General features: G+C 35.5%; 1 protein-coding gene across 5 annotated transcripts in view; it reads left to right on the top strand.

The window, feature by feature from the left end:
* The window catches only part of CSE1L (chromosome segregation 1 like), a 45273-nt gene that overhangs the window by 8685 nt on the left and 10962 nt on the right, over positions 1-25626 (top strand). For all 5 annotated transcript variants that reach the window (XM_077167320.1, XM_077167312.1, XM_077167330.1 and 2 more), the window contains 13 exons: positions 4712-4807; positions 7607-7749; positions 11700-11801; positions 11876-12021; positions 12385-12475; positions 14168-14275; positions 15803-15895; positions 17574-17741; positions 17857-17986; positions 19145-19210; positions 19529-19731; positions 20849-20933; positions 21898-21959. In XM_077167320.1, the coding sequence (XP_077023435.1) occupies positions 4723-4807; positions 7607-7749; positions 11700-11801; positions 11876-12021; positions 12385-12475; positions 14168-14275; positions 15803-15895; positions 17574-17741; positions 17857-17986; positions 19145-19210; positions 19529-19731; positions 20849-20933; positions 21898-21959 (1482 nt within the window). In that variant the 5' untranslated portion in view covers positions 4712-4722. The remainder of the gene's footprint in view (positions 1-4711; positions 4808-7606; positions 7750-11699; positions 11802-11875; positions 12022-12384; positions 12476-14167; positions 14276-15802; positions 15896-17573; positions 17742-17856; positions 17987-19144; positions 19211-19528; positions 19732-20848; positions 20934-21897; positions 21960-25626) is intronic.

Here is a 25626-nt window from a genome sequence, read left to right as displayed (position 1 = left end):
CTATGGTTTCTGCTGAGAGATCTACGCAGTGTTATTGGACTTCCCTTGTATGTGATGGATTGCTTTGTTCTTGCTGCTTTCAAGATCCTCTCTTTCTCTTTGACCTCTGACATTCTGATTAGTAAATGTCTTGGAGTACGTCTATTTGGATCTGTTCTCTTGAGGGTACACTGCCCTTCTTGGATCTGTAATTTTAAGTCTTTCATAAGAGTTGGGAATTTTCAGTGATAATTTCCTCCATTATTTTTTTTTCCTCCTTTTCCTTTCTCTTCTCCTTCTGGGACACCCACAACACGTATATTCATGAACTTCATATTGTGTTTCAATTCCCTGAGTCCCTGCTCATATTTTTCCATTTTTTTCCCTATATTTTCTTTTTCTTGCCGGATTTCAGATGTTCCTTCCTCCTGTTCACTAATCCTATGTTCTGTCTCTCGAAATCTACCATTGTAGGTTTCCATTGTTTTTTTCATCTCTTCTACTGTGTCTTTCATTCCCGTAAGTTCTGTGATTTGTATTTTCAGACTTTTGATTTCTTCTTTTTGTTCATTCCTTGCCTTCTTTATATCCTCTCTCAGTTCATTGATTTGATTTTTGGTGAGGTTTTCCATGTCTGTTCATATATTCTGAATTAATTGTTTCAGCTCCTGTATGTCATTTGAAGTGTTGGTTTGTTCCTTTGACTGGGCCATATCTTCAGTTTTCCTAGTGTGATTAGTTATTTTTTGCTGGTGTCTAGGCATTTAATTACCCTAAATAGTTTATTCTGGAGATTGCTTTCACTTCTTTTACCTAGTGTTTTCTTGCTGAATGAATTTGTTGTCTATCTGTTCTTTGACATTCAGTTCAGCTTTATCTGGACCTCTAGCTTAACTTTTGTTTAAAAGAGAATTTCTCAGTTCTTGTTTTCTTGTTTCTTGCCCTGCTTGTATGGTGCCTTCCCCCCACCCCCCACCCTTAGGAGGGTCTATTTAGGTATTGTAGACCCCAGCTGGATTTTCCCAGACAAAACTGGCCTCCTATCAGGAGGAAAGAGTCACCTGCGTTGGTTTTCCCTGAGGGTGAGACCCAGCAGGTTGAAAGACTTTCCTGTGAAGTCTCTGGACTCTGTTTTTCTTATCCTGCCCAGTATGTGGTGCTTGTCTGACTGCAGGTCCCACCAGCATAAGATGATGCAGTACCTTTAACTTTGGCAGATTCTCCCTGCTGGGGGCATGTTGGAGACAGAGGAGAGGTTGTAGGCTGGTTTTAATGGCTTCAAATTACCAAGCCCTGGTGTCTGAATTTGGAGGGATTCCACCTGAGTTGGGCTTCACCCCTCCCCTGGGGAAGGCACAGGCTCCAGACAAGCCCCCAGACGAGCTTGTTTCTGCCTATGCCTGGGGCAGTTGCAGCCTGAGAAGTCCTGCCACTATATCCAAAGGCAGTCAAGCCTTTGTAGAAACACAGCCACAAAAACCTCTGTTTCCTTCTTTTTTTCCCCCCCTTTTTCTGTCAGCCCTGCCCTCTTGGTGCCGGGCCCAAAATGAGCAACCTCCACTTTGACCAGATTCACCTAAGCTGGGGGCCTATTTTTAGTAGTCAGAATTTGTTCATTAATTCCACAATTGGCGTTTGGTTGGGCTCAGCCCCTGCTGCTGGTAAAGTCTCTTTCCTTTCCCCGCTGGGAAGCAGCCTGTGGGGGAGGGGCACTGGCCACCACAGCTTTGGAAACTCATGGTTCTGGGGGAGCTCACAGCTGGTCCAGCTGGTCCAGACTGGGGTATGCCGTGTGTCCGGTCACTGGCATGGCCCCAGGAGCTGTTCTGTACTGCTTCTGGTTATTTAGTAGTTGTTCTGGAGGACGAACTAAAATGCACACATTGTTAAGCCGCCATATTGTCCCGGAACTCTATCTACATTTTGGAGTGCATTTTTAGTTTTTTTCTACACATTTGGGTGTACATAATTTTTTTCATATAATTTTTTGATGGTCTGACTTTTTTTTTCCACTTTGCTTTTACTACATTTTACAAAAATTACATAATTTTTTTTTCTTATCTTTGTAGAAACCCCTGTTAATTGGTGCATATTTGCCCTGAATAGGCTACATTTCCCACGTTCTCTTACAACTGCTATGGCACCTCTGCATTTTCAAGACTTATCTGACCTAGGAACCCATCTGGAGATTGTATCTTTCTGGAAAGTAATCATAGTGCAAACATTTTGAGTTTTAATAAATTAGTCAGTTATGTATACATCATCGCAGTCCAGTTTTAGTACACTTCTGTCAACATCCGCCCAAAAGCTCCCTCTTTTTTGCACTTAATTGTACCTACTTAACAACAACCCAAAGACAATAAAACCTTACTTATAACACTTGCAAAATTTTTGGTCATTGGTAATATGCTCATACAAAATTATATTCTGTGTGTACTGTTTTTTAATTTTTATTTTTAATCTTATTGTGATAATAGATGAAATTTGCTACTTTAACCATTTTTAAGTATACAGTTTCCATAACATTAGTTTTACAATTTTGTGATATGATCACTACCATCCATTATCAGTACTTTATCAGCACCCCAAAATCTGTACCCATTGAGCAATTAACTCCCCAAAACCCCTTCCTTCTAGGCCCTGGTAACCTCCAGTCTACTTTCTGTCTCTATGAATTTGTTTGTTCTAGATATTTCGTGTAAGTGGAATCATACATTTGCCCTTTTGTGTCTGGCCTATTTCAAGGTTCATCATATATCAGAACTCCATTCTCTAATTTGAGCAGAGAATAAAAAAAAGTGTTTACAAAGTTCCCTTGGGGGACTGGGGAGAAAGGAAGAAATATTAAACTTCCTCATCTGGGAAATTCCTGATATTCTTATAAGCCCTCGATCTTGGGGTTTGCCCCTGTGAAACTTATTCCTGCAAAGAAGAAGCTAAGCCCTCTTAAAATTATGCCTAAGATTCTTAGAGTCACTCCACCCCCGGAGAACCTCTTTTGTTGCTCAGATGTGGCCTCTAAGCCAACTTGGCAGGTGAACTCACCTCCCTTCCCTCCCACACACATGCACACACACACACATTAGACACAACTTCCAGAGGTGTAAATCTCCCTGGCAACCTAGAGACAGGACTCCTGAGGATTAACCCGGACCAGGCATCATGGAATTGAAAAAGCCTTTTTGACCAAAGGGGGAAAGAGAGAAATGAGAGAAAGTTTCAGTGGTGGAGAGATTTCAGATAGTGTTGAGAGGTTATTCTGGAGGTTAAACTTATGCATTATATAGATACCCCTTTTAGTTTATGGTGTATTGTTGTGAGAATTGTAGAGGGAAGTACCTAAAACTATTGAACTGTGTTCCGGTAGCCTTGATTCTTGAAGGCAACTGTACAACTATATAGCTTTTACAGTGTGACCATGTGGTTGTGAAAACTTTGTGACGGATACTCCTTTTATTCAGGGTGTGGGCAGATGAGTTAAAAAAAATAAGAATAAAAATAAATAATGGAAAGGGATAAAGGGTAAAAAATTGTGTAGGTCAGTGAGAGGGAGGGGTAAGAGGTATGACAGAGGAGTTTTTTCTTGTTATTTCTTTTTCTAGAATGATGCAAATGTTCTAAAAATGATCATGGTGATGACTATACTGTGATAACCGTTGTGAGTCATTGATTGTATACTCTGGATGGACTGTGTGTGTGTGAAGATTTCTCAGTAAAAATATATTTAAAAAAGAACCCCATTCTCTTTTATTGCTGAATAATATTCCATTGTATGTATATAATACATTTGTTTATCCATTCCTCTGTTGATGGACACTTGAGCTGTTTCTGCCTTTTGGCTTCTGTGAACATTGATGTACAAATTATACTTCTGTGAACACTGATGTACAAATATCTGTTTTCATTTCTTTTGGGTATATATCTAGGAGTGGATTGCCAGGGTATGTGGTAATTCTGTGTTTAACTTTTTGAGGAATCCCCATACATTTCCACAGCAGTCAGCTGCACCATTTGCATTCACACCAGTAGTAAACAAGGGTTCCAGTGTGCTATTTATTTCACATGTGTTAGTCTTACATTATTGTTATATCTACATAGGCCATTTGTTTAGCTTATATAATGTTAGGTGTTAATTTTTGGTCATTCATAAGCATATTTTCTGATTTATATTTAGCTTTGTTTAAGGTTTAAATATTTAGATAATAAGAGAATAGTTTTTTTAATATAACCACAGCTACCATCATGTAAACTCCAGAATTCTCCTCCCAAATGCAAATTCCTAGCATATGTTTTGTAGTGAATTCGTGTGGTTGCACGTTGTATATGAACGAATTTAGTTTCTTTGATCTCAGAACTCTATGAGAATATTTACTGCTTATACTGCTTAGATTTGCATTTTCAACTTTTCGTTAGCCCTTTTTCATAGCACTAAATCAGATAAACTTTTTGATCACTCAGAGCAGTCTTTAACTTTGCTTTTCTATATCTGTTTTTTTTATTATGTTTTGTCTTCTCCCTTATCTCAAAATCATCTTACCTTTATTTAAAAAAAAAACTCACCTTTTGTTCTAGAACCCTGTCTCAGCCAAGAGTCATAATTACAGTCATACTGAAAACATAACAAATGGGTAGTTTTCAGAAAGGGGAAGACCTATTTAATGAAAGGATTCTTTTATGTAAATCGCAGTGTCCTCATGTAACCAATTACACAAACCTCATTTTTAAATTTTAGGTTCTATAGCAATGGAGCTCAGTGATGCAAATTTGCAAACTCTAACAGAGTATTTAAAGAAAACTCTTGATCCTGATCCTGCCATCCGACGTCCAGGTAAAGAGAATATTCTTTAGTGGTTTTATTTTTTTAAACAAGTGAAGGAAGCCTTTGTGGAATCTGCGTGTTTGTAAATACGGCAAAAGATTGGCACTTTTATTCTCAGATACTGTTTGTTCCTCATCCTCTAGTCATAAAGGTTGGGTTGGCTTTTTATAGCTGCTATAATATATGGTGCCTTTTGAGTAAAATAGCATCTTCTAGGATAAGAAATATTGGTATCTTTAAATGCTTTGTCTCTTTAACTTTCTGAAAATCACCATTTAAAACCTGCCTGCCTTATGGAGATATAGAAATAGGAGTTAAGGTGCCTAAAAAGTGAGTAAGTGAATGAAACCAGACATCGTCTCTTAATCCCCATGTTGGGTTTGATGTACTTAATACATTTTAAGATCTGCAGTTCATTTCTTTTCTTTTTTTTTTTCCCTTCTGAACTTGACCAGATTCTGTTAGAATTTTGGTGGAAGCTTAGAATTGTAAATTCACATATCAAGAGAGTCAGGTGTGAACGTAAATGAGGGAGGCAGGGTAAGTGGGGACACAGTGTGAATACATGTCCTGGGTAAGGGGGCACATATTTGAAACCAGTTGAATGGAAGATTCAGACCAAATTTTGTCAGATAAAATTTCCAGTATTGTTTTAAAAATAAGGATTCTATATGAAGTATCCTCATTTTTAAATGATAGGAACTAACTTTAAAAAACTTTAAATCGCAGTGCAAACCAAACAAATTACTTCTGGGGGCCCAATGCGACCTATGGGCAGTCAGTTGGTGATCTTTGATGTAAATTGTATGAACCAGAAATCAACCTGATTCTTCAGAAATTACTTGTGTCCCCCTAGAAAGATGATCATGAAAGTTTCCATGAAAATACAGATGAAAGCATGTTTGTATGTGATATATGTGTGTGTGTGTATATATATATATATACACACACACAAATATTTACATGCTATGTGTAATAAATAGAATCATAAACATGATAGTACAACCATCATATTATATAAAAGCTGTGATTTCTGAGAGGAAAAATTGTGATTTTCCAATTAGTTCTTTAAGAAGTAATGTGTTTCTGGGTAAAGGGAAGTTAGTAGCTCTAATCTTAGATTTCCCTAGAAAACTTTTGCCAGCACTGTCTACTAGAAATTATTTTTAATAATTGTGCCTTTGTAAGGTGAGAGTGCTATCACTTTATGAATCCAGGATCTGGTATAGTCCTAACCTGGTTTTTTCTTGGAAGAGTTCGAAATAAAGCATTTCTCAGGGATTGATACTAGACTGGCTATCTTTATAAAATGATCTGGAGGTAGAAGTATGTAGCATATCCCAGTTTACAGAAAACATTGTTATTGAAATGTAACAGTCGTAAAAATGAATTCCAAGATCTTTTGTAGTTCCTTGAGTGTGCAGAAACATGTCAGTATAAATATTCCGTGTGCAACTTGAAGGTAATGGACACAGGAAAGGAATAATTAGACTTAGACTCATGGGAAGACTGCTTCCAGCGTATTGACTGCAGTTTCGTGAAGAGACCTGCAGTCTTTTTGGGTTTTCCCCAAATCTTGAATGCACTGTATTGCCCTGTAGAAAGTGCTGACCACTGAATAGGAAACAATCCAAATTCTTTTTTACTCAAACAAAACTGTAGTGTGTCCCTACCTAGACAACAATTTTCAAATTGTTCACCATTTGTCTTCCTTCAAGTAAAGCATTGTGGCCACAAAGCAGGGAGGGCTAGAGGATAGCAGTTAATCTCTTGGGAGGAACTCAGCCCCAAAAGAAGAAAGGTGTTAAGTGTTATTATTAAATTATAAAAATGATAAATGCTAGTAACCTTTTCAATAAATATTGGAGTCTTAGAATGTATGTTACCTTAAGAAGCTTAAGATATGAAAATTTTAAAAATACTATAGTGCCTTCACCATGTAATCAGTAAACTAGGAAATTTACTATCCAAAAATGTAGTACGGATTCAAAATATCTGGGTAAAATATTTATATAAATTAACTTCTCATACTCGAATTTTTAGTTCCAGAAAAAAATCTTAGTACTGATATTGATATTGATACAGTAAGGAGTGAACTGAAACTTTTCCAGTGCCAAAGTCTTCTAGCTGTGTGATTTTGGACAAGTCACATAGCAATCACTGGCCTTGTCTGGGTAGTGGTGATGACTTAATGAAATAGTATATGCTAGTAGAGCACGAAACCCATATGGTAAATAATTGTATATGTTAGCATTAATTAACTCTTTAATCTTTATCACATCCCTATAAAATAAATATTAATACCGCATATTAATACTACTATAATAATCCTTTCTGGAACAAGTTAGGATGTTTGAATTTTGCCCAAAGATCTCTTTTATTTTTCTGGGCATCAGCTTCTTCAGGTGAGATGATCATCCACTGAGACCACTTTATAGGTTTGTGGGATACAAGTGAGTTAACAGGTAGAAAATGATTTGAAAAGAAGCATCATGTAAATTTTTTTTTTTTTTTTTTTTTACATGGGCAGGCACCAGGAAACGAACCCGGGTCCTCTGGTATGGCAGGCAAGCATTCTTGCCTGCTGAGTCACCGTGGCCCACATCATGTAAATTTAAATGTAACATATAATCCATTTAATAGATAAAAAAACTAAAGCCCATTAGGTCCATTATAGGATCTCTAAAGCAGAATATCGTAATCTTTCAGTTTATTGATATCTCAGTTGGATATATACATAGCACATATACACGAAGTGTAAAGATTTTGGTTATAAAATAAGTCTTCTAACATGGAAATTTTTTATAGCTGAGAAGTTTCTTGAATCTGTAGAAGGAAACCAGAATTACCCCCTGTTGCTTTTAACATTACTGGAGAAGTCTCAAGATAATGTCATCAAAGTGTGTGCCTCAGTAACGTTCAAGAACTATATTAAAAGGAACTGGAGAATTGTAAGTATTTTATGAATACACAATTTAATACACTGTATGTTTTTTTTTGTTTTTTTTGTTTTTTATTAATTAACGGAAAAAAAAGAAATTAACCCAACATTTAGAAATCATACCATTCTACATATGCAATCAGTAATTCTTAACATCATCACATAGATGCATGATCATCGTTTCTTAGTACATTTGCATCGGTTTAGAAGAACTAGCAACACAACAGAAAAAGATATAGAATGTTAATATAGAGAAAAGAAATAAAAGTAATAATAATAGTAAAAAAAAAAAAAAAAAAAAAAAACCTATAGCTCAGATGCAGCTTCATTCAGTGTTTTAACATGATTACTTTACACTTAGGTATTATTGTACTGTCCATTTTTGAGTTTTTGTATCTAGTCCTGTTGCACAGTCTGTATCCCTTCCGCTCCAATTACCCATTATCTTACCCTGTTTCTAACTCCTGCTGGACTCTGTTACCAATGACATATTCCAAGTTTATTCTCGAATGTCCGTTCACATCAGTGGGACCATACAGTATTTGTCCTTTAGTTTTTGGCTGGACTCACTCAGCATAATGTTCTCTAGGTCCATCCATGTTATTACATGCTTCATAAGTTTATCTTGTCTTAAAGCTGCATAATATTCCATCGTATGTATATACCACAGTTTGTTTAGCCATTCTTCTGTTGATGGACATTTTGGCTGTTTCCATCTCTTTGCAATTGTAAATAACGCTGCTATAAACATTGGTGTGCAAATGTCCGTTTGTGTCTTTGCCCTTAAGTCCTTTGAGTAGATACCCAGCAATGGTATTGCTGGGTCGTATGGCAATTCTATATTCAGCTTTTTGAGGAACCGCCAAACTGCCTTCCACAGTGGTTGCACCATTTGACATTCCCACCAACAGTGGATAAGTGTGCCTCTTTCTCCGCATCCTCTCCAGCACTTGTCATTTTCTGTTTTGTTGATAATGGCCATTCTGGTGGGTGTGAGATGATATCTCATTGTGGTTTTGATTTGCATTTCTCTAATGGCCAGGGACATTGAGCATCTCTTCATGTGCCTCTTGGCCATCCGTATTTCCTCTTCTGGTAGGTGTCTGTTCAAGTCTTTTTCCCATTTTGTAACTGGGTTGGCTGTCTTTTTGTTGTTGAGTTGCACAATCTCTTTATAAATTCTGGATACTAGTATACACTGTATGTTTATAAGGTTTCCATAAACAATGTTTCTAAAATGTTCAGACATGAAATAAAGACAAAATTAAACACACCCCTATACCAATGCTAATTTCATTTGAATTCATGTAGATTACTTCACTTTTATGACTCAGGTTGCTAGAGTTTGTGTAGGACTTGATTTTAACTTGTGGTTGAGATTTATTTCTTGCTTATTCTCTCTTGAAGAGATACTATGTGGAAAGAAACAGCCTAAATACATAACTGGAATAATTTCTATTGAGGACTGGAAAAAAGAAAATAATACCGAAAAAAGATTGTATTATATATGATAAGAATTTTGTAGAAAACAAAAAATATTTAGATATGAAGCTTTTGAAAAGGGCCTTTGTCCTGTCTCATGGAATATGGAAATATATTCTAATTTCAAGATAATTCCTGTTACGCTATAAATTTAATGACTAGTTGAATAAAAAAGTATTTGCAAAGTCCCTATTGGGGAATGGTGAGAAAGGGGGAAATTTCAACTTCCCCAAGGTGAATTCTTGATATTCTCACAAGCAGTGCAGACAACCAAAGCTATAGGCTAAGCCCCCAGTCTTGGGGTTTGAAACTTAGCCCCATAAAAGATAGGTCAAGCCTACTTAAAATTAGGCCTAAGAGTCACCCCCAAGAGAACCTCTTTTGTTGCTCAGATGTGGCCTCTCTCTCCAGCCAACACAGCAAGCAAATTCACTGCCCTCCCCCTTTCTACATGGTACATGACTCCCAGGAGTGAGGACCTTCCTGGCAATGTGCGACAGAAATCCTAGAATGAGCTGGGACTCAGCACCAAGGGATTGAGAAAACCTTCTCTACCAAAAGGGGGAAATGAGACAAAATAAAGTGCCAGTGGCTGAGAGATTCCAAACAGAATCGAGAGGTTATCCTGGAGGTTATTCTTACGCATTAAATAGATATCACCTTGTTAGTCAAGATGTAATGGAGAGGCTGGAGGGAACTGCCTGAACCTAGAGCTGTGTTCCAGTAGCCATGTTTCTTGATAATGATTGTATAATGATAAAGCTTTCACAATGTGACTGTGTGATTGTGAAAACCTTGTGTCTGATGTTCCTTTTATCTGCCTTATCAACAGACGAGTAAAACATATGGAATAAAAATAAATAATAGGGGAAACAGATGTTAAAATAAATTTAGATTGAAATGCTAGTGATCAAGGAAAGGGAGGGGTAAGGGGTATGGTATGTATGAATTTTTTTCTGTTTTCTTTTTATTTCTTCTTCTGAATAGATGCAAATGTTCCAGGAAATGATCATGATGATGAATATGCAACTATGTGATAATATTGTGAATTACTGATTATATATGTAGATCGGAATGATCAAAAGTTAAGAATGTTTGCATTTGGTGTTTTTTTGGTATATAAAAAAAGTTAATTAATAAAAATTTAATGACTAGTATAAAATTATAAATTAAGAAACAGGCATTTTTCCTACTATAGTTCAGGACAATAGATCCTTATCAGGGGTGATTTTGCCTTGTGAAGGACATTTGGCAATATCTGGAGAGAGTTTTGGTTGTCTCAGAGACCAGGGATACTGTTCAACACCCTACAGTTCAACTCCCTGCAACAAAGAATTATCTAGCCTAAAATGTCAACAGGGCTGAGGCTGAGATACCCTGGCTTATAATATAGAAAGAATGAGAATGTGATGATAGTAGTAATGATAATTGTAGAGATAAGGTTAATGAATGATAATTTTTCAAAAAGTCAATTTATAAACTTGTTTAATATTTTAATCTTTTTTCCCATTCCATAAATGAATAAATACATTTATTTTTAAATCGAGTATTGTTTTTAAGCTTGTATAATTAGTCAAGTGCTGTCTGTCATATGTGGTGAGGAAATGAATTCGTGAATCTTAGAAAACCCACCCTTCTACTTGTAGGCAGGCTAGCCTTCTCCTGTCTTGGTGTGTACAACTAGTAAGACTTTGTAACCTCTTTGGCTGATGTAATCCAGAATATATTCCTAGCCCATAATGGTCAAGTTTTTATAGAAAAATCCTTTTATTTAAGGTCAGAGTCAAATTTGAAGCTTTTGAAGATGATTATGGATTAAGTGGCATATGTTTATAAAGATTTTAACCATGTATTCTGATTTTTTTTTAATTTTTTAATTTTTTTAATGTAGCTATATAAACATGAACATTCTTACCATATGATCATTCCATTTTTGGTATATAATCATTTGTTCCCCCTATTTATTTATTTTTAATCCATGTGTTTTACTCATCTCTTCATACTGTATATAAAAAGAATATCAGGGCGGGCCGCGGTGGCTCAGCGGGCAAAGTGCTTGCCTGCTATGCCGGAGGACCTCGGTTCGATTCCCGGCCCCAGCCCATGTAACAAAAACGGAGAAACAGAATACAATAAAACAAGAAAATGTTTAAAAGATGTTTCCCTTTCTTCCTTCCTTCCTTCCTTCTATCCTTCCTTCCTTCTCTCTGTCTTTCCTTTAAAAAAAAAAAAAAAAAAAAAAAAGAATATCAGACACGATTGGGAGAATGTACATTTTTCAGGGGAAATGTTCCGTTTTCATCATATTATTATTTAAGAATACTTAGGAATAATAATAAAGGTATGCCTCATTCATGTAGAGAGAAGGTGAGCAAAGGCCCCTTTTTGCCTTTGTTTTTCTTAGAAAATGAAAAAAAAAAATGGTTCTATTTTATCTCCAAATCCCTAAGGGCAGTGCTTACTTATGTTTTGATTTAGGTTGAAGATGAACCAAATAAAATTTGTGAAGCTGACCGAGTAGCCATTAAAGCCAACATAGTGCACTTGATGCTTAGCAGTCCAGAGCAAATTCAGAAGCAGGTAACAAGAGGCCCTGCTTTTCAAGTAGTCTTGTATTTAATGCTTTCATCTAATGAATCCTTTTCTGCGCCCAGTTAAGTGATGCCATTAGCATTATTGGCAGAGAAGATTTCCCTCAGAAATGGCCTGACCTGTTGACAGAAATGGTGAATCGCTTCCAGAGTGGAGATTTCCATGTTATTAATGGGGTCCTTCGTACAGCACATTCATTATTTAAAAGGTATTGATGTACAGACTCATAATTTTAAAATACTTCAAATATATTTGCTTTTGTAAACAGTTATATTTCTATGCCTGTTGTCATTCATTTGGAAAATGATTATCCTAAAACAAGAGCTTAAACCTCTCAGTTCATTAGTATGCTTGTTTCTTCTCAAGCAGAATGTTTATTCCATATTGCACTATTATCTGTAAGATACCTGGTCTTAATAAATTGTTACTTCCTTTAAAAAGAAAACCATGAATTCTCTGAGTTTCAGAAAGTGGTTTAGCCAAAATTCTTTTCTCGAACTAACATCTATCCCTTAAGACCTAAAGCAAGTAAACAAAAGTGTTATTTTTTTCTTTTACCTTAATTTTCTAGATACCGCCATGAGTTTAAGTCAAACGAGTTATGGACTGAAATCAAACTTGTTCTGGATGCCTTTGCTTTGCCTTTAACTAATCTATTTAAGGTATATAACATTTTTGGTGATATTGTTAAATTTCTGGCTGCTTAAATACTTATATAAATTTTATGCCTAAAAGAAGGTTTTGAAAGCTTATTTGAAATTGGTAATGTTTAGAGTAGCATTTCTTTTGGAAAATTTGAACCCACACTGAAACAGAAAAATTATATAATAAGGATCCATGTATCATCCAAGTTTAACAGTTACCAACATTTTGCTATTTTGTGTTTTTTTTTTTAAATCTGTTCCTCTACCCCTTTTGTTAGAATGTTTAAAAGCAAATCTCAGACAGTGTCTCATTTCACCCATTAACTATTTGAGTTTGTGGAATAGATGCACATTTTTACTTGACTGCTTATAGCATTAAATTAGTCTTATATTTGTACAGTATTTTTATAGTATGCAGACTGCTTTCCTAAACATTTTCTTGCCTGATCTTTAGAAGACTCCTGTAAAGCTGCAGAAGTATTGTTGACCCTTTTTTTGCAGATAAGGATGAAAGTTCAGTGTCATACAACTAATAAATACAAGAACCAGCCCAAACCTGGTTTTGCTGATGCCATAAAAGCTGCTCATTTCCTATTTTTGAAAGGAAAGGTCGTGAGGTGGGCCACGGTGGCTTAGTAGGTAGAATTCTCGCCTGCAATGCCAGAGACCCACGTTTGATTCCTGGTGCCTGCCCGTGCAAAAAAAATAAAGATTGTGATATTCTGTAATAAAATCAGTATGCACAGGATTTTTTCGTGATTAGGATGTGTACTGATGGCACATTTTTCTTTTAAAAAATAAAATTGGGCAAAACGTGATCCATTTTTCCACCTGTCAGTTTGGTAAAGATTTTCATTTATTTGTAACAATAAAAATCTTAGCCAGAGTGTAGTGAAATGAACACCCTTTTTTCCTGCCCATTGGTTTGTTAATGGTAATTGTTTTCTGGAATTCAACTGCATTAAGAAAAACCTTTGTTAGTATTCGTATTTCTCACTCTAAGTAATAGGGAGTAACTTGTTAAATGTCTTCTACAAACTATGTGTGCACAAAATATCAGGACCTTTTCTGTGTGTTTTCTCACTTAATTCTCACATTCTCATATTCAAATGAGATAATTGGGGCTTAGAGTAAAATAAATTGCTTGCTCAGAGTAATGCTCATTATGAGTAGCAGAGTTTGGATTGTACCTAGGTCTGTTTGGACTCCAAAACCTATGCTCATGTGCTCCTAGCATACTGTGCTGCTTTGGTGATGACGTACTCGAATCTCAGTCTGAGAAATGTCAAGTGATGCAATAATTATTTAATGAGAACATATAAGGATAGTTTTGTGGAAATAATGTATTTGTATATATGCACATAAGAGATCGGAAGGATATAGTTCAAAATTGGACTTTCTGGTAGTGCTATTACAAATGATTTAAAATACGGGGCGGGCCACGTGGCTCAGCAGGCAGAGTTTCTCGCCTTCCATGCCAGAGACCTGGGTTCGATTCCCAGTGCTTGCCCATGTGTAAAAACGGAAAAAGTAAAATATATATTTCCTTTTTCAAAATTTCTTAAATGGCTATATACTACTGTTTAAAAACCAAAATTTTGACAAGAATAAGACTAGTCTCAGCCTAGTGCAAAGCTGTTTTCACCAAGATAACTGTGCTAGGTTTACAGTATACTGAAACCATGTTTCTAAATTCTCTTCTTTACCAAGGCCACAATTGAACTCTGCAGTACCCATGCAAATGATGCCTCTGCCCTGAGGATTCTGTTTTCATCCCTGATTCTGATCTCAAAACTGTTCTATAGTTTAAATTTTCAGGTAAATTTCATTTTATTTCTTGCTTTCAATTATTCTTTGACGTCAGATATACAGTTTCTTACTTGATAAGACCTCTTTTCCTAAAAGGAAAAAGTTAGTTTTTTTTTTTGACAGAACCCCCTTCCCCCATTTTTTGTCCATTTTAAGGATTTAACTGAATGTCACTCTAGAATCACAAAGAATGATGGATCACCACACATCTAAAATATATTAAAATAGCATTTCACAAAGTGTTCTACTTTATTGTAGTCTCTAGAGATGCTAATGGATGCTTCATGGAAAAAAAATAGCGTTCTCTTTTAATCCAGTAAGTTAAGGAAGCCCTACATTCTAAATCATCTTTTTTTAGAGAATCCCTCCCTGTATACTATTCTGTTGAAAGCACAAAGAAATCACTTTTCTCAGGGCTTCCTCTTTTGTTCGTTTTCATGGATATTACTTTGGGGAAACTGTGTTTTGCTCCCTTGTTGTAAGAACAGAAATAACCCTGGCTACCTAATACAAAAGGGCTTTTATTGGAAGCATATGGGGGAGGGTGGCAGAAACAACAGAACGGTGAAGAACCAGGCTTTGGGAGGGGTGAGAACCAGTGACTTTTCAGGGGAAACATAGCACCTCTCAGGTACAGCAAATGCCTGATCAGCTTTTTACTACTGAGATAGTGACCCTCAGTTATTCTTTGTTCTTGAATCATTAAGATTCAGAGCTCAGGAGAGAGGTCAGTCTTATGATATGGATTACCATACTGAAATGCAGGAGGATCTGGTCTTTTCATTGTTTAGAGCTACAGCTGACTACCTGGGCTTATCTCTGCAACATGACTACACTCCGAGTGGTAGGGAGAGTATTTCCCAAAGGAAATCGGGTTCTCCTAGCTAGAAGAAATGAAAATGGACAGCCTGAAATGACATGCCCACTGGACAACAGTTTGAGAAATTCTGACTTAATGGATACTATGTTTTTGCTTATACCTTCTATTCAATTCTATTTCTGAGGAGTCAGATGAAGTGAGGCTCTTAATAATTCGTAAGGAATTGTAGGCCAGAACGTAACATAATTTTTGCCCTTGAGGGGCTTATATCTTATAAAAAAAGGCAGTGCTGCATCATAGGAAATAAGTAATTATAAGTCAGTAAGCGTTATGTTTGAATCTTTACAATGAATGCAGTAGTTCGGATAGGAAAAAGGAAAAAAAGGTAAACACCATATTTTGTAAGTAAGGAAGAATTTCATGCAGTCTTAGCTGGATCTATTGTAAGAATAAACAGATTGGGACAGGAAGTAGAGGGAATATCATTTGTAGTGAAAGAATATGAACAAAGGAAGAAGGCAGAATGACTTATTCAGTGGCTAGACCTAGCTGGGACAAAGAATTCTTATAAAAATAATTAATGGTTGGCTCTGATTCTGAAATGTGGATTTGAACGTAGAGGCATGTGGAAAATGTTTGGGGCAGTGGGGAAAACTTACTAAAATACATACTTATTTGTTTTAATCAAAAGTCTCAAGTCAGCCTTTATTCTTTAGGATCTCCCTGAATTTTTTGAAGATAATATGGAAACTTGGATGAATAATTTTCATACCCTTCTGACATTAGACAATAAGCTTCTACAAACTGATGTAAGTTGTTTAAAATATTGTCAGAGTAACATTTTCCTTTCCTTAATAATTAATTTCAGTACCCTCTGAAACCTTTGGAGATTAGTTATTAGAGTTCAGAAAATTAAAATTATTTGAAATATTTAACATTCTGCTTCTTAAAAATTACTTACTCATTATTAATAGGTAAAATTCCAAGAATGCAAGTAATTGATTTTATTGGGTGTTCCATATATGGTTATAGAATTAGTCTTATTATGGGATTGGCTCAGATAACAGTATATAGATAGGGCTATTTCATTGCTTCATTGAGATGTAAAGCCTAAGAGGATCACGTTGTGAACTTTTTATGAAATAGAAAATTGTCCGTGAAGATGTTAAGAAAGCTTGACCTCTTTAATAATTGCCTCTTTTAGAAAACTTTTGTATAGTTTGGGGAAGAGAAAGTGATGAAAGTTCATATTATTTATAGTTTTCTGATCTGGGTTTTGTAATGTGTGCTTTTCAGTGTATAGCACTTACTATTCCATACTACTCGTTTGCTTATTTATTAATATGTACCTTTTTCTCAAGGAACTAAAAAAGAAAAGTAAAATATTATGTATAGTTCAGCACCAAATGAAATAAAAATTAGATTTGGTGATTCAAATGAGGCTTTGGAAGTGGGGTACAGAAAGAAAATCATTACTATGGATGTACAGCAAATTTTGTTTCATGAGTTTCATTAAGTAAAAAGCAACAACAAAATGTAGCTTCTGTAGCATGATTTTTTCAGTCCACTAGGAAAAAAATTGCTCCCTCAGAAAACACAGCTTTTCCTCATGTTTAAATATAAGGGACATTTTTCACGTAGGATCCTTAAAGGAAGCTATTTGGACTGTCCTCTCACTCTGTAATATCCCTTATATTATTCATGCTTTGAGTAGACCACCTGTGAGAAAGTTCTTTTTCTCTCTTCTAAATTTGAGTTTTTTGCCACATAGCGCAGCTGAAAGAGTATTTGCGGGTTGCTATTATATTACTGCCATGGTTTATATTGCAGTTGGCAAATGTTTTCTGAAAAGGATCAGGTAGTAAATATTTTGAACTTTGAGGGCCATTTGGTCTGTCTTGCAACTGCGCAACTCTAATTCTACTGTGAACATAGCCATTAACAAAATTATGATTTGTAGAAATGGATAATTGAATAAGTGAATGAATAAAACTTTACTGACAAAAATAGGCAACAGATGAATTTGGCCTGTGGACTGGTGTTTGCTGACCTGTGATTTAGATTGTTTTTAATATTTTCCAACTACATGTTATTTGTGAAAATTCTGTAGCATTGTCAGGTTTTGGGGGGTGCAGAGGATATTACACATCTTTTGGGAGCCTTTTGGGAGACAGCAAGATGAAATATATGCCGTTTTCTATTGGAATATACTATTTTTTGTTTAACTTATATTTTATAATTCAGCAATCAAAAGTAAAAGCTTTAACTTGGAAACTTTTGAGTCGGTTTTAATGATTAATAAATGGAAAGGATTTCATCTTTTTTTATTTGAAACCTAACTGGATAAATTGACAGTAGCATGGATATAGTTTAAAATAATTGACTTTGATTTAAATTTTAAAGATTAGTTCAGGGACTGTAGCTATTCTTCATATTTTGTGGTTGCATTAAAGTTACATGTTGAGTTTTCCATTTCTCTTATGTGAGGATGAAGAAGAAGCGGGCTTACTGGAGCTCTTAAAATCCCAGATTTGTGATAATGCTGCACTCTATGCACAAAAGTATGATGAAGAATTTCAACGGTACCTGCCCCGTTTTGTCACAGCAATCTGGAATTTATTAGTTACAACAGGCCAAGAAGTTAAATATGATTTGGTAAGCTAATGGTGCTGACAAATAATTAAAAGATACTCCCTTTCACACCTCCTCTAAGGAATAAACTGTTTGGTTTTGCCTTTAAAATGTGCTTTTTTTGTGTGTTTTATTCCAGTTGGTAAGTAATGCAATTCAGTTTCTGGCTTCAGTTTGTGAGAGACCTCATTATAAGAATCTGTTTGAGGACCAGAACACGCTGACAAGTATCTGTGAAAAGGTTATTGTGCCTAACATGGAATTTAGAGGTAATTATAGCAGAATGTAAAGCTTTTTCAGGGGTTAAAAGCTGTCAATTTTTGTTAAAGTATGTTACTGTAAAAATTAGTAAAGTAAGTAATATTCATCTCATTCTTCTTTGTTAATTTTAGTCATTTTTTTAATTAGTAAATCAAACCTCTTGTGTTTAACACCTGTTTCTAAACCTAGACACAAAATGTGGTATGAAAGTCATTTGTGAAACAAGTTTTACTGTGATGATCTTTTTTTGTGTACCATGGAGGTTTTTTCATGGAAATATTGAACAAGATTTTTTAAATCCTGCTATATTGAGAAGGTAAACTATCTAGTCTCTAACTCAAGTTAGGAAAATTGGGTTTTCTTAGACTTAATAGTTCACTGTGGCAGTGTAACAGTGACTTGGTAATAGAAGCAACTGATAGTGGGATAAAAACCCACTTATTTTGTGCTTAAGATTAAAAATAATCCTGAGTGCCTGAAGTGTATTTGTGTTCAGAATGTCCTTACCCCTTCTTACACTTAGAAACAGCAGGTAGTAAAGGCGGATGGAGGGTTTGTGCTTTCTATCAAAGCAGTCATTTTGATCAGTGATTCCCAAATTACCGGTCTGTTGCAAAATGAAAAAAAAAAAAAATGTAGGTATGAGGTTTTTTGTTTTATATATTCATAAAACTACATTTCTTTAGTTGAAAGAACTATACTTTATTCTGATATTGTTCCTCCTATTATTTTGGTGAAAGGGCTTTTGCCATTAGGTATTTTGTTTTATTTTGCTTTGCCTTGTTTAATGTCCTTTTCTGGCAAAATTAAAGGATAGTTCCCAGATCATGCACCTCCCCCCAACCCACCCCACCCCAACCCCCCAAAAAAGCTAACATCCCTAGATTGGTGCTCTACACTTTGAAAAGTTGGTTGGTGAAATCTACCTCTTGGGGCCCTGTCACTTGAGAATGAGTGAGCCTGTGACAGCTTGTGTCAGTTACCTGTTATCTTGTTAGGGTGGCATTTGCTGCTTTAGATGATGATTAGCGAAGATGAAGTAGTCTGGGACTGTACATTTTGCTGTGAAACAGGAAAGTTCTACATGTCTGCATACTCAGCTGCTAAAATACAGTACCTTGTTGTGTCTTTTGGTGGGTTATCTGAAATATCAACTCTCTTTGTAGCTGCTGATGAGGAAGCATTTGAAGATAATTCTGAGGAGTACATAAGAAGAGATTTAGAAGGATCTGGTGTGTATTTTGTTTTTTAATTTTTAGTCTCTTAGTGAGTTTTAAAGTTGCTGTCTTTTTAGTAAACATGGGGAAGAGTAGGAGTTAGAATACACTTTCATTTCACTGGTCTTGATTGGAGAAATATTTTCCTTTAACTTGTAAGCCTTAAAAAGCAACTCTTCCATGAGCTTCACCAAAATATCAAATGTTAGATTGTCTTCCTTTTATTCTACTTATTAGAGTTTATCATACTACTATGATCTCTAGTTTAAATTTGGTCACTTGGTTGGTGGTTGTTTCTTTCTCCCATGTTTCTATTTCCATTTGGTTTTATAGATATTGATACTAGACGCAGGGCTGCTTGTGATCTTGTACGAGGATTATGCAAGTTTTTTGAGGGACCCGTGACAGGAATCTTCTCTGGTTATGTTAATTCCATGCTGCAGGAATATGCAAAAAATCCATCTGTCAACTGGAAACACAAAGATGCAGCCATTTACCTAGTGACATCTTTAGCGTCGAAAGCCCAAACACAGAAGGTGATTCTTTTCAATATGGTTTTGTTTCTGAAACAGGCTTGTCAGTTACCATAGAAGTCAACAAGAAATATTATATCTTGGGAGGTAAAACCTATTGTTCTAGTTTGTTAGCTGCCGGAATGCAATATACCAGAAACGGAATGGCTTTTAAAAGAGGAATTTAATAAGTTGCTAGTTCTAAGGTTGAGAAAATGTCCCAATTAAAACAAGTCTATAGAAATGTCCGATCTAAGGCATCCAGGTAAAGATACCTTGGTTCAAGAAGGACAATGAAGTTGAGGGTTTCTCTCTCAAGTGGAAGGGCACATGGTGAACACAGTCACAGTCTCTCTCTCGTCTGGAAGGGCACATGGTGAGCATGGCGTCATCTGCGACCTTCTCCTGGCTTTCTGTTTCATGAAGCTCCGTGGAAGGCATTTTCTTTCATCATCTCCAAAGGCCACTGGCTGGTGGACTCTGCTTCTCGTGGCTGTGTCACTCTGTTCTGCTCTCTCTGAATCTTCTTCATTCTCCAAAATGTTTCCTCCTTTACAGGGAGGACTCCAAAAACTTACCAAGATCCACCCAAGTGGGAGGAGACATGTTGTCATCTAACCCAGCTCAACAATCACTATTGATTAAATCATATCTCCAGGGAGATGATCTGATTACAGTTTCAAACATACAGTATTGAATAAGGATTATTCTGCCTTTATGAAATGGGATTTAGATTAAAACATGGCTTTTCTAGGGGACATACATCCTTTCAAACCAGCACACCTACTCTGACAGATAACCAGATACAATGTAATCACTTATATTCTGATTAGAATTTATATAATCTGAAAGATGTCTTTATGTTGATATACTATGGACCAAAAATTGATAGATACCACACTTGTTTCCTTAGGTGTGATCCTCGGTGTATAAAATATGCTAAACTTAAACTTCACTGTTCTTTAATTTAGGGACAGTTTTTTACTGGCAAATAAAATAGTCTTATTTTATATATAAGCAGTTTGTGTTTTGAAGTGTTCATCCCCATTTTAATGTGGTTTTTCTAAAGTTGCCTAGATGTTTAGTGTGGTGTGGTAGGTATGTCATGTTATTTTATCCTCTTACAAATTTGCTTTTTCAGCATGGAATTACACAAGCAAATGAACTTGTAAACCTGACTGAGTTCTTTGTGAATCACATTCTGCCTGATTTAAAATCAGCTAATGGTAAGTTTGGGGAAAGTATTTCTTTAATATACTTTACAACACTGTACCTGCAAATTTTTATTTGCGTCATTGTCCTATGCTACAGAGTAAGTCACATTATGGCGAAAATTATAATAGGAGCTCTGCGTAATTGTGATACTTAGAAAGCTGGCTCCTGTTCTTGAGTTTATTTCTTTTATTGAATAAAATCTCACATAATTGCCTCAGATCCTGCACAGGTGAAATTAATTTCCTGTAAGAAAAGTGTTGCTCGTGTGGAAGGAAAATAGAAATTAGTAAAATAATTTCTTTGCTTTGCTATCCTGGTGTATAAATAGTAATTACACTTTGGTTTTCTTTTCCTCCTCATTTGAAAAATGAGTCTTAAAAATTGAAGTAAATTTCTGAGTACTTCAAACTGATCAGATAAGTATAACTTCTTATGATCAAGCTATTTATTGCTGGTCTTTTTTTTTTTATTGGTCTGGAAAATTTTCAATACAACCAAAGATGGAAAGAATGTTATAATGAACTCCCAATGTGTACCTATCATCCAGCCTCAAAATTTAACATTGTCCCGTGTTCTTTCATTGATCCCTTTCACTATTTATTCTCCCATCTGGAAATGATGACTAGAGTCATTGAAAGCAAATTGCAGCCAGACAGTTCCATTTTTAATTCAAAATAATTGAAATTTGGGGGTATAAAAATGTCATGGTCATTAGTACATGGTCTAAATAATTTTTATTCAATTATGTAAGTAATACATGGTCATTTGTAATAAAACTTAAAGGTGAAGGAAAATATTATTTATCATCCTACCAGAATTAATGACTATATAGAACATATAGAGCTATGCTTCAGTTATTTAACATTGGTTATCAAAACCATTTTTTTAAACCTGATGTTATTGTCAATGATCTGGGAGTAACATTCTGATTAACTGGTTCAGCATTTGAGTAACTGATGTTTATTCCTTTGATAGTGAATGAATTTCCTGTCCTTAAAGCTGATGGTATCAAGTATATTATGATTTTTAGGAATCAAGTAAGTAGCTTTATATTTGTTATATGCCTCTTTATGTTTTAATAATTATAGACTACTGCCTTCTCTAACATTGTATGGTAGGATCATATTTGACATCTATATCTAAAAAATTTCCTTAATATTTTCTGTTTGCAGTCCATGCTTGATTTTCTTCATTCGTTTCAAATAGTAAAGAACTATTTTTTTTTTGGTGAGAAAAAAACTATTTTTACAATTGTTTTATTAAAAATTGAGATCCAGGCAAGGTGTACACCTTGCTTATGACTGATTTCGTTTTAAGTTGCTTAATCTACAACAGAGAAGCCCTCCTCCCTCTTTTTTAAGCCTATGTGTTAGAGAAACAGTCAGTTTTGTTGTAGAATTTCTCACTTGCTGCCTTGGCTGACTGTATCTTCATGATAGAGTTTAACTTATTCCTCTGTTCCTGAAATGGCTTAAAAAACTGGTAGATCTGGAGCTTGATTAGACTTTGTTTCGTTTGAGGAGGTGGCAAGTTTACTCATGGATATACTTTCTGGATAATGTCTGATTGTCTACTTTTTCTGATGTTAAGCATAATCAGTGGTTTCAGATGAACTTGTTCCTCACTGACAATTTCTTTATAGTGTTTTTTAAACTGAGATATACTTTCACTTAAAATATACCATTTTAAAGTGTAAAAACTCATTAGATGTTGGTATAATCACTATGTTGTGTAATCATCAACATTGTTTAATTGATAATTTGATTACCGGTATATACAGAAGAAGTGGGATAAATGCTTTTTTTCCCCTTTTTATCAATTGCCAGAGGAATGAGTAAGTTCCTTAGTAATCTTGTTTAATGTTCTTATTTAATGTTCTAGTTGATCTGCCTTTGCCCAGTGGGGGCTCCTTCATGTGTTTTCTTGTGTCCTTTTGGGGACACAAGTTGAGTCCTAAACTCAATTTTGATGGCTTCTCAGTCCTTCTCTTTTTTTAAATTAATTAATTATTTTTTTTAACATACAAACACGAACATTCTTACCATATGATCATTCCACTCTTGATATGTAATCAGTAACTCAAAATATCATCACATAGTTGTATATTCATCATCATGATCATTTCTTAGAATATTTGCATTAATTCAGGAAAAGAAATAAAAAGAAAAAAATTCATACATATCTTTCCCGTTACATCTCCTTTTCATTGATCACTAGCACTTCAATCTACTAAGTTTATTTTAACATTTGTCTCCCCTATTATTTATTTATTTTTAATCCGTATGTTTTGCTCATCTATGCATAAGGTAGATAAAAGGAACATCAGACACAAGGTTTTCACAATCACACAGTCATGCTGTGAAAGCTATATCTTTATACAATCATCTTCAAGAACCATGGCTACTGGAACACAGCTCTACATTTTCAGGCAGTTCCCTCCAGCCTCTCCATTACATCTTGACTAACAAGGTGATATCTACTTAATGCATCAGGATAACCTCTCAACTCTGTTTGGAATCTCTAAGCCATTGACCCTTTGTTTTGTCTCATTCGCTCTTCCCCCTTTTGGTCAAGAAGGTTTTCTCAATTCCTTGATGCTGAGTCCCAGCTCATTCTAGGATTTCTGTCCCACGTTGCCAGGGAGGTCCATACCCCTGGGAGTTGTGTCCCATGTAGAGAGGGTGAGGGCAGTGAATTTGCTTGTCATGTTGGCTGAGAGAGAGAGGCCACATCTGAGCAGCAAAAGAGGTTCTCTTGGGGGTGACTCTTAGGCCTAGTTTTTTTGTTTTTTGTTTTTTGTTTTATTAATTAACGGAAAAAAAGAAATTAACCCAACATTTAGAAGTCATACCATTCTTAGGCCTAGTTTTAAGTAGGCGTAGCCTGTCCTTTGCGGGGATAAGTTTCATATGCACAAACCCCAAGATTGACAGCTCAGCCTATTGCTTTGGTTGGTCCCACTGCTTGTGAGAATATCAGGAATTCTCCACGTGGGGAAGTTGAATTGTCCCCCTTTCTCACCGTTCCCCCAAGGGGACTTTGCAAATACTTTTTTATTCACTATTCAAACCGCTTTGGGATTTATCAGGACATCACTCTTCCCAGTTCTTTCATACATGACTAGATGCTCTGAAACATTTTCTGACCCAGACCTTAATTAGCCACATCTCTAAGGTGGGAAATATTATTTGAAAACCATAAGTCTGGGTTCTGGGGATATTGCTAATGAGCTGTCATAGGTTCTATGCTTATTTCTCAGGGTAGAACCAGGAAATAGATAGTTTTAAGCAAAATGAAATAGAAATCCTACTGATATTTCCTATTCAAATTTGATTCTTAGGTTTATCTAACTTAAATTTATACCTGTATGTTTATCCTATATATAGTTTCAAATAACATACCAGCATTATTAATAACGTAAGATTGATGAATGCAGCTTGACTCTTTTTTCTGGTTATAGCCTAAGGATATTGTCATACCAGAAAATGCTGTTAAGTTCATTCCAGTCACCATCCACAGCAGGATTCATTATATTATACAGTCCCATGTACAAAAATAAGAATGTTCTTTCATGAGCTAGAACAAAAATATACGTCACTGTTAGCAGTGAATTAATAGAGTGGCATCTGTGGGAAAAATGCAACTAAAGCAAACTATGGACCATAGTTAACAGTACTATTTTAATATTCTTTCATCAACTATAACAAATTACCACACCAATGCTTAGGGTTAATAATGGGGGGATTAAGGGTATGGGGTTTTTCTTTTGGAGTAATGAAAAATGTTCTAAAATTGATTGTAGTGATCAGTGCACAACTCTGATTATACGATGAGGCATTGATCGTATACTTTGGATGGATTGTATTTTGTGTGAGTATATCTTAATAAAACTGCTTTAAAAAAAAAAACAAAATCGGAGAAAACAATAGCAACATATAAAAGTGACAGAGGACGAATATCCAGAATATAAAAGGAACCCATAAAATTAAAAATAAAAGCACAAGCAAGGCAAAGGACTTAATAAATAAATAAATGAATGACATTATTAATAAATAAATGAATGACATTGTATTAGTTAGGGTTCTTTAAAGAAACAGAATCAACAGGAAATTTTCTTAAATATAAAATTTATAAAAGTGTCTCACGTAACCATGGGAACATAGAGTCCAAAATCTGTAGGGCAGACTGTGAAGCTAATGATTCCGATGGAGTGTCTGGACGAACTCTACAGGAGAGGCTCGCCGGCCGAAGAAGGAAGAGAGCCTGTCTTCTGAATCCTCCTTAAAAGGCTTCTAGTGATTAGACTAAGCATCACTCATTGCAGAAGACACTCCCCTTGGCTGATTACAAATGAAATCAGTGGTGGATGCAGCCAACATGGTCATGATTTAATTCTATGAAATGTCCTCATCACAACAGACAGGCCAGCACTTGCCCAACCACACAAACAGGTACCACCACCTGGCCAAGTTGACACATGAACCTGACCATGACAGACATTTAAAAAAAAACTGTTTAACATAGCCTGAAATTACCCTTTGCTGTGCATTTTTGCCACCATCTTGATAAACAATTTGGTTCATTTGTTGAGAGTTTTCTAAAAAACATTTTGTTTTCGATGGGGCTTCCAGAAAAAATAGCACAATAGGGAGCTCCAGGACTCTGTCGTTTCATCAAAACATCTTAAATAGGCAGGAACTGTCT

The sequence above is a fragment of the Tamandua tetradactyla genome, chromosome 1, assembly GCF_023851605.1.
Source record: "Tamandua tetradactyla isolate mTamTet1 chromosome 1, mTamTet1.pri, whole genome shotgun sequence".
Lineage (NCBI taxonomy): Eukaryota > Metazoa > Chordata > Mammalia > Pilosa > Myrmecophagidae > Tamandua > Tamandua tetradactyla.
This window is presented reverse-complemented; position numbering and strand designations above follow the sequence as displayed.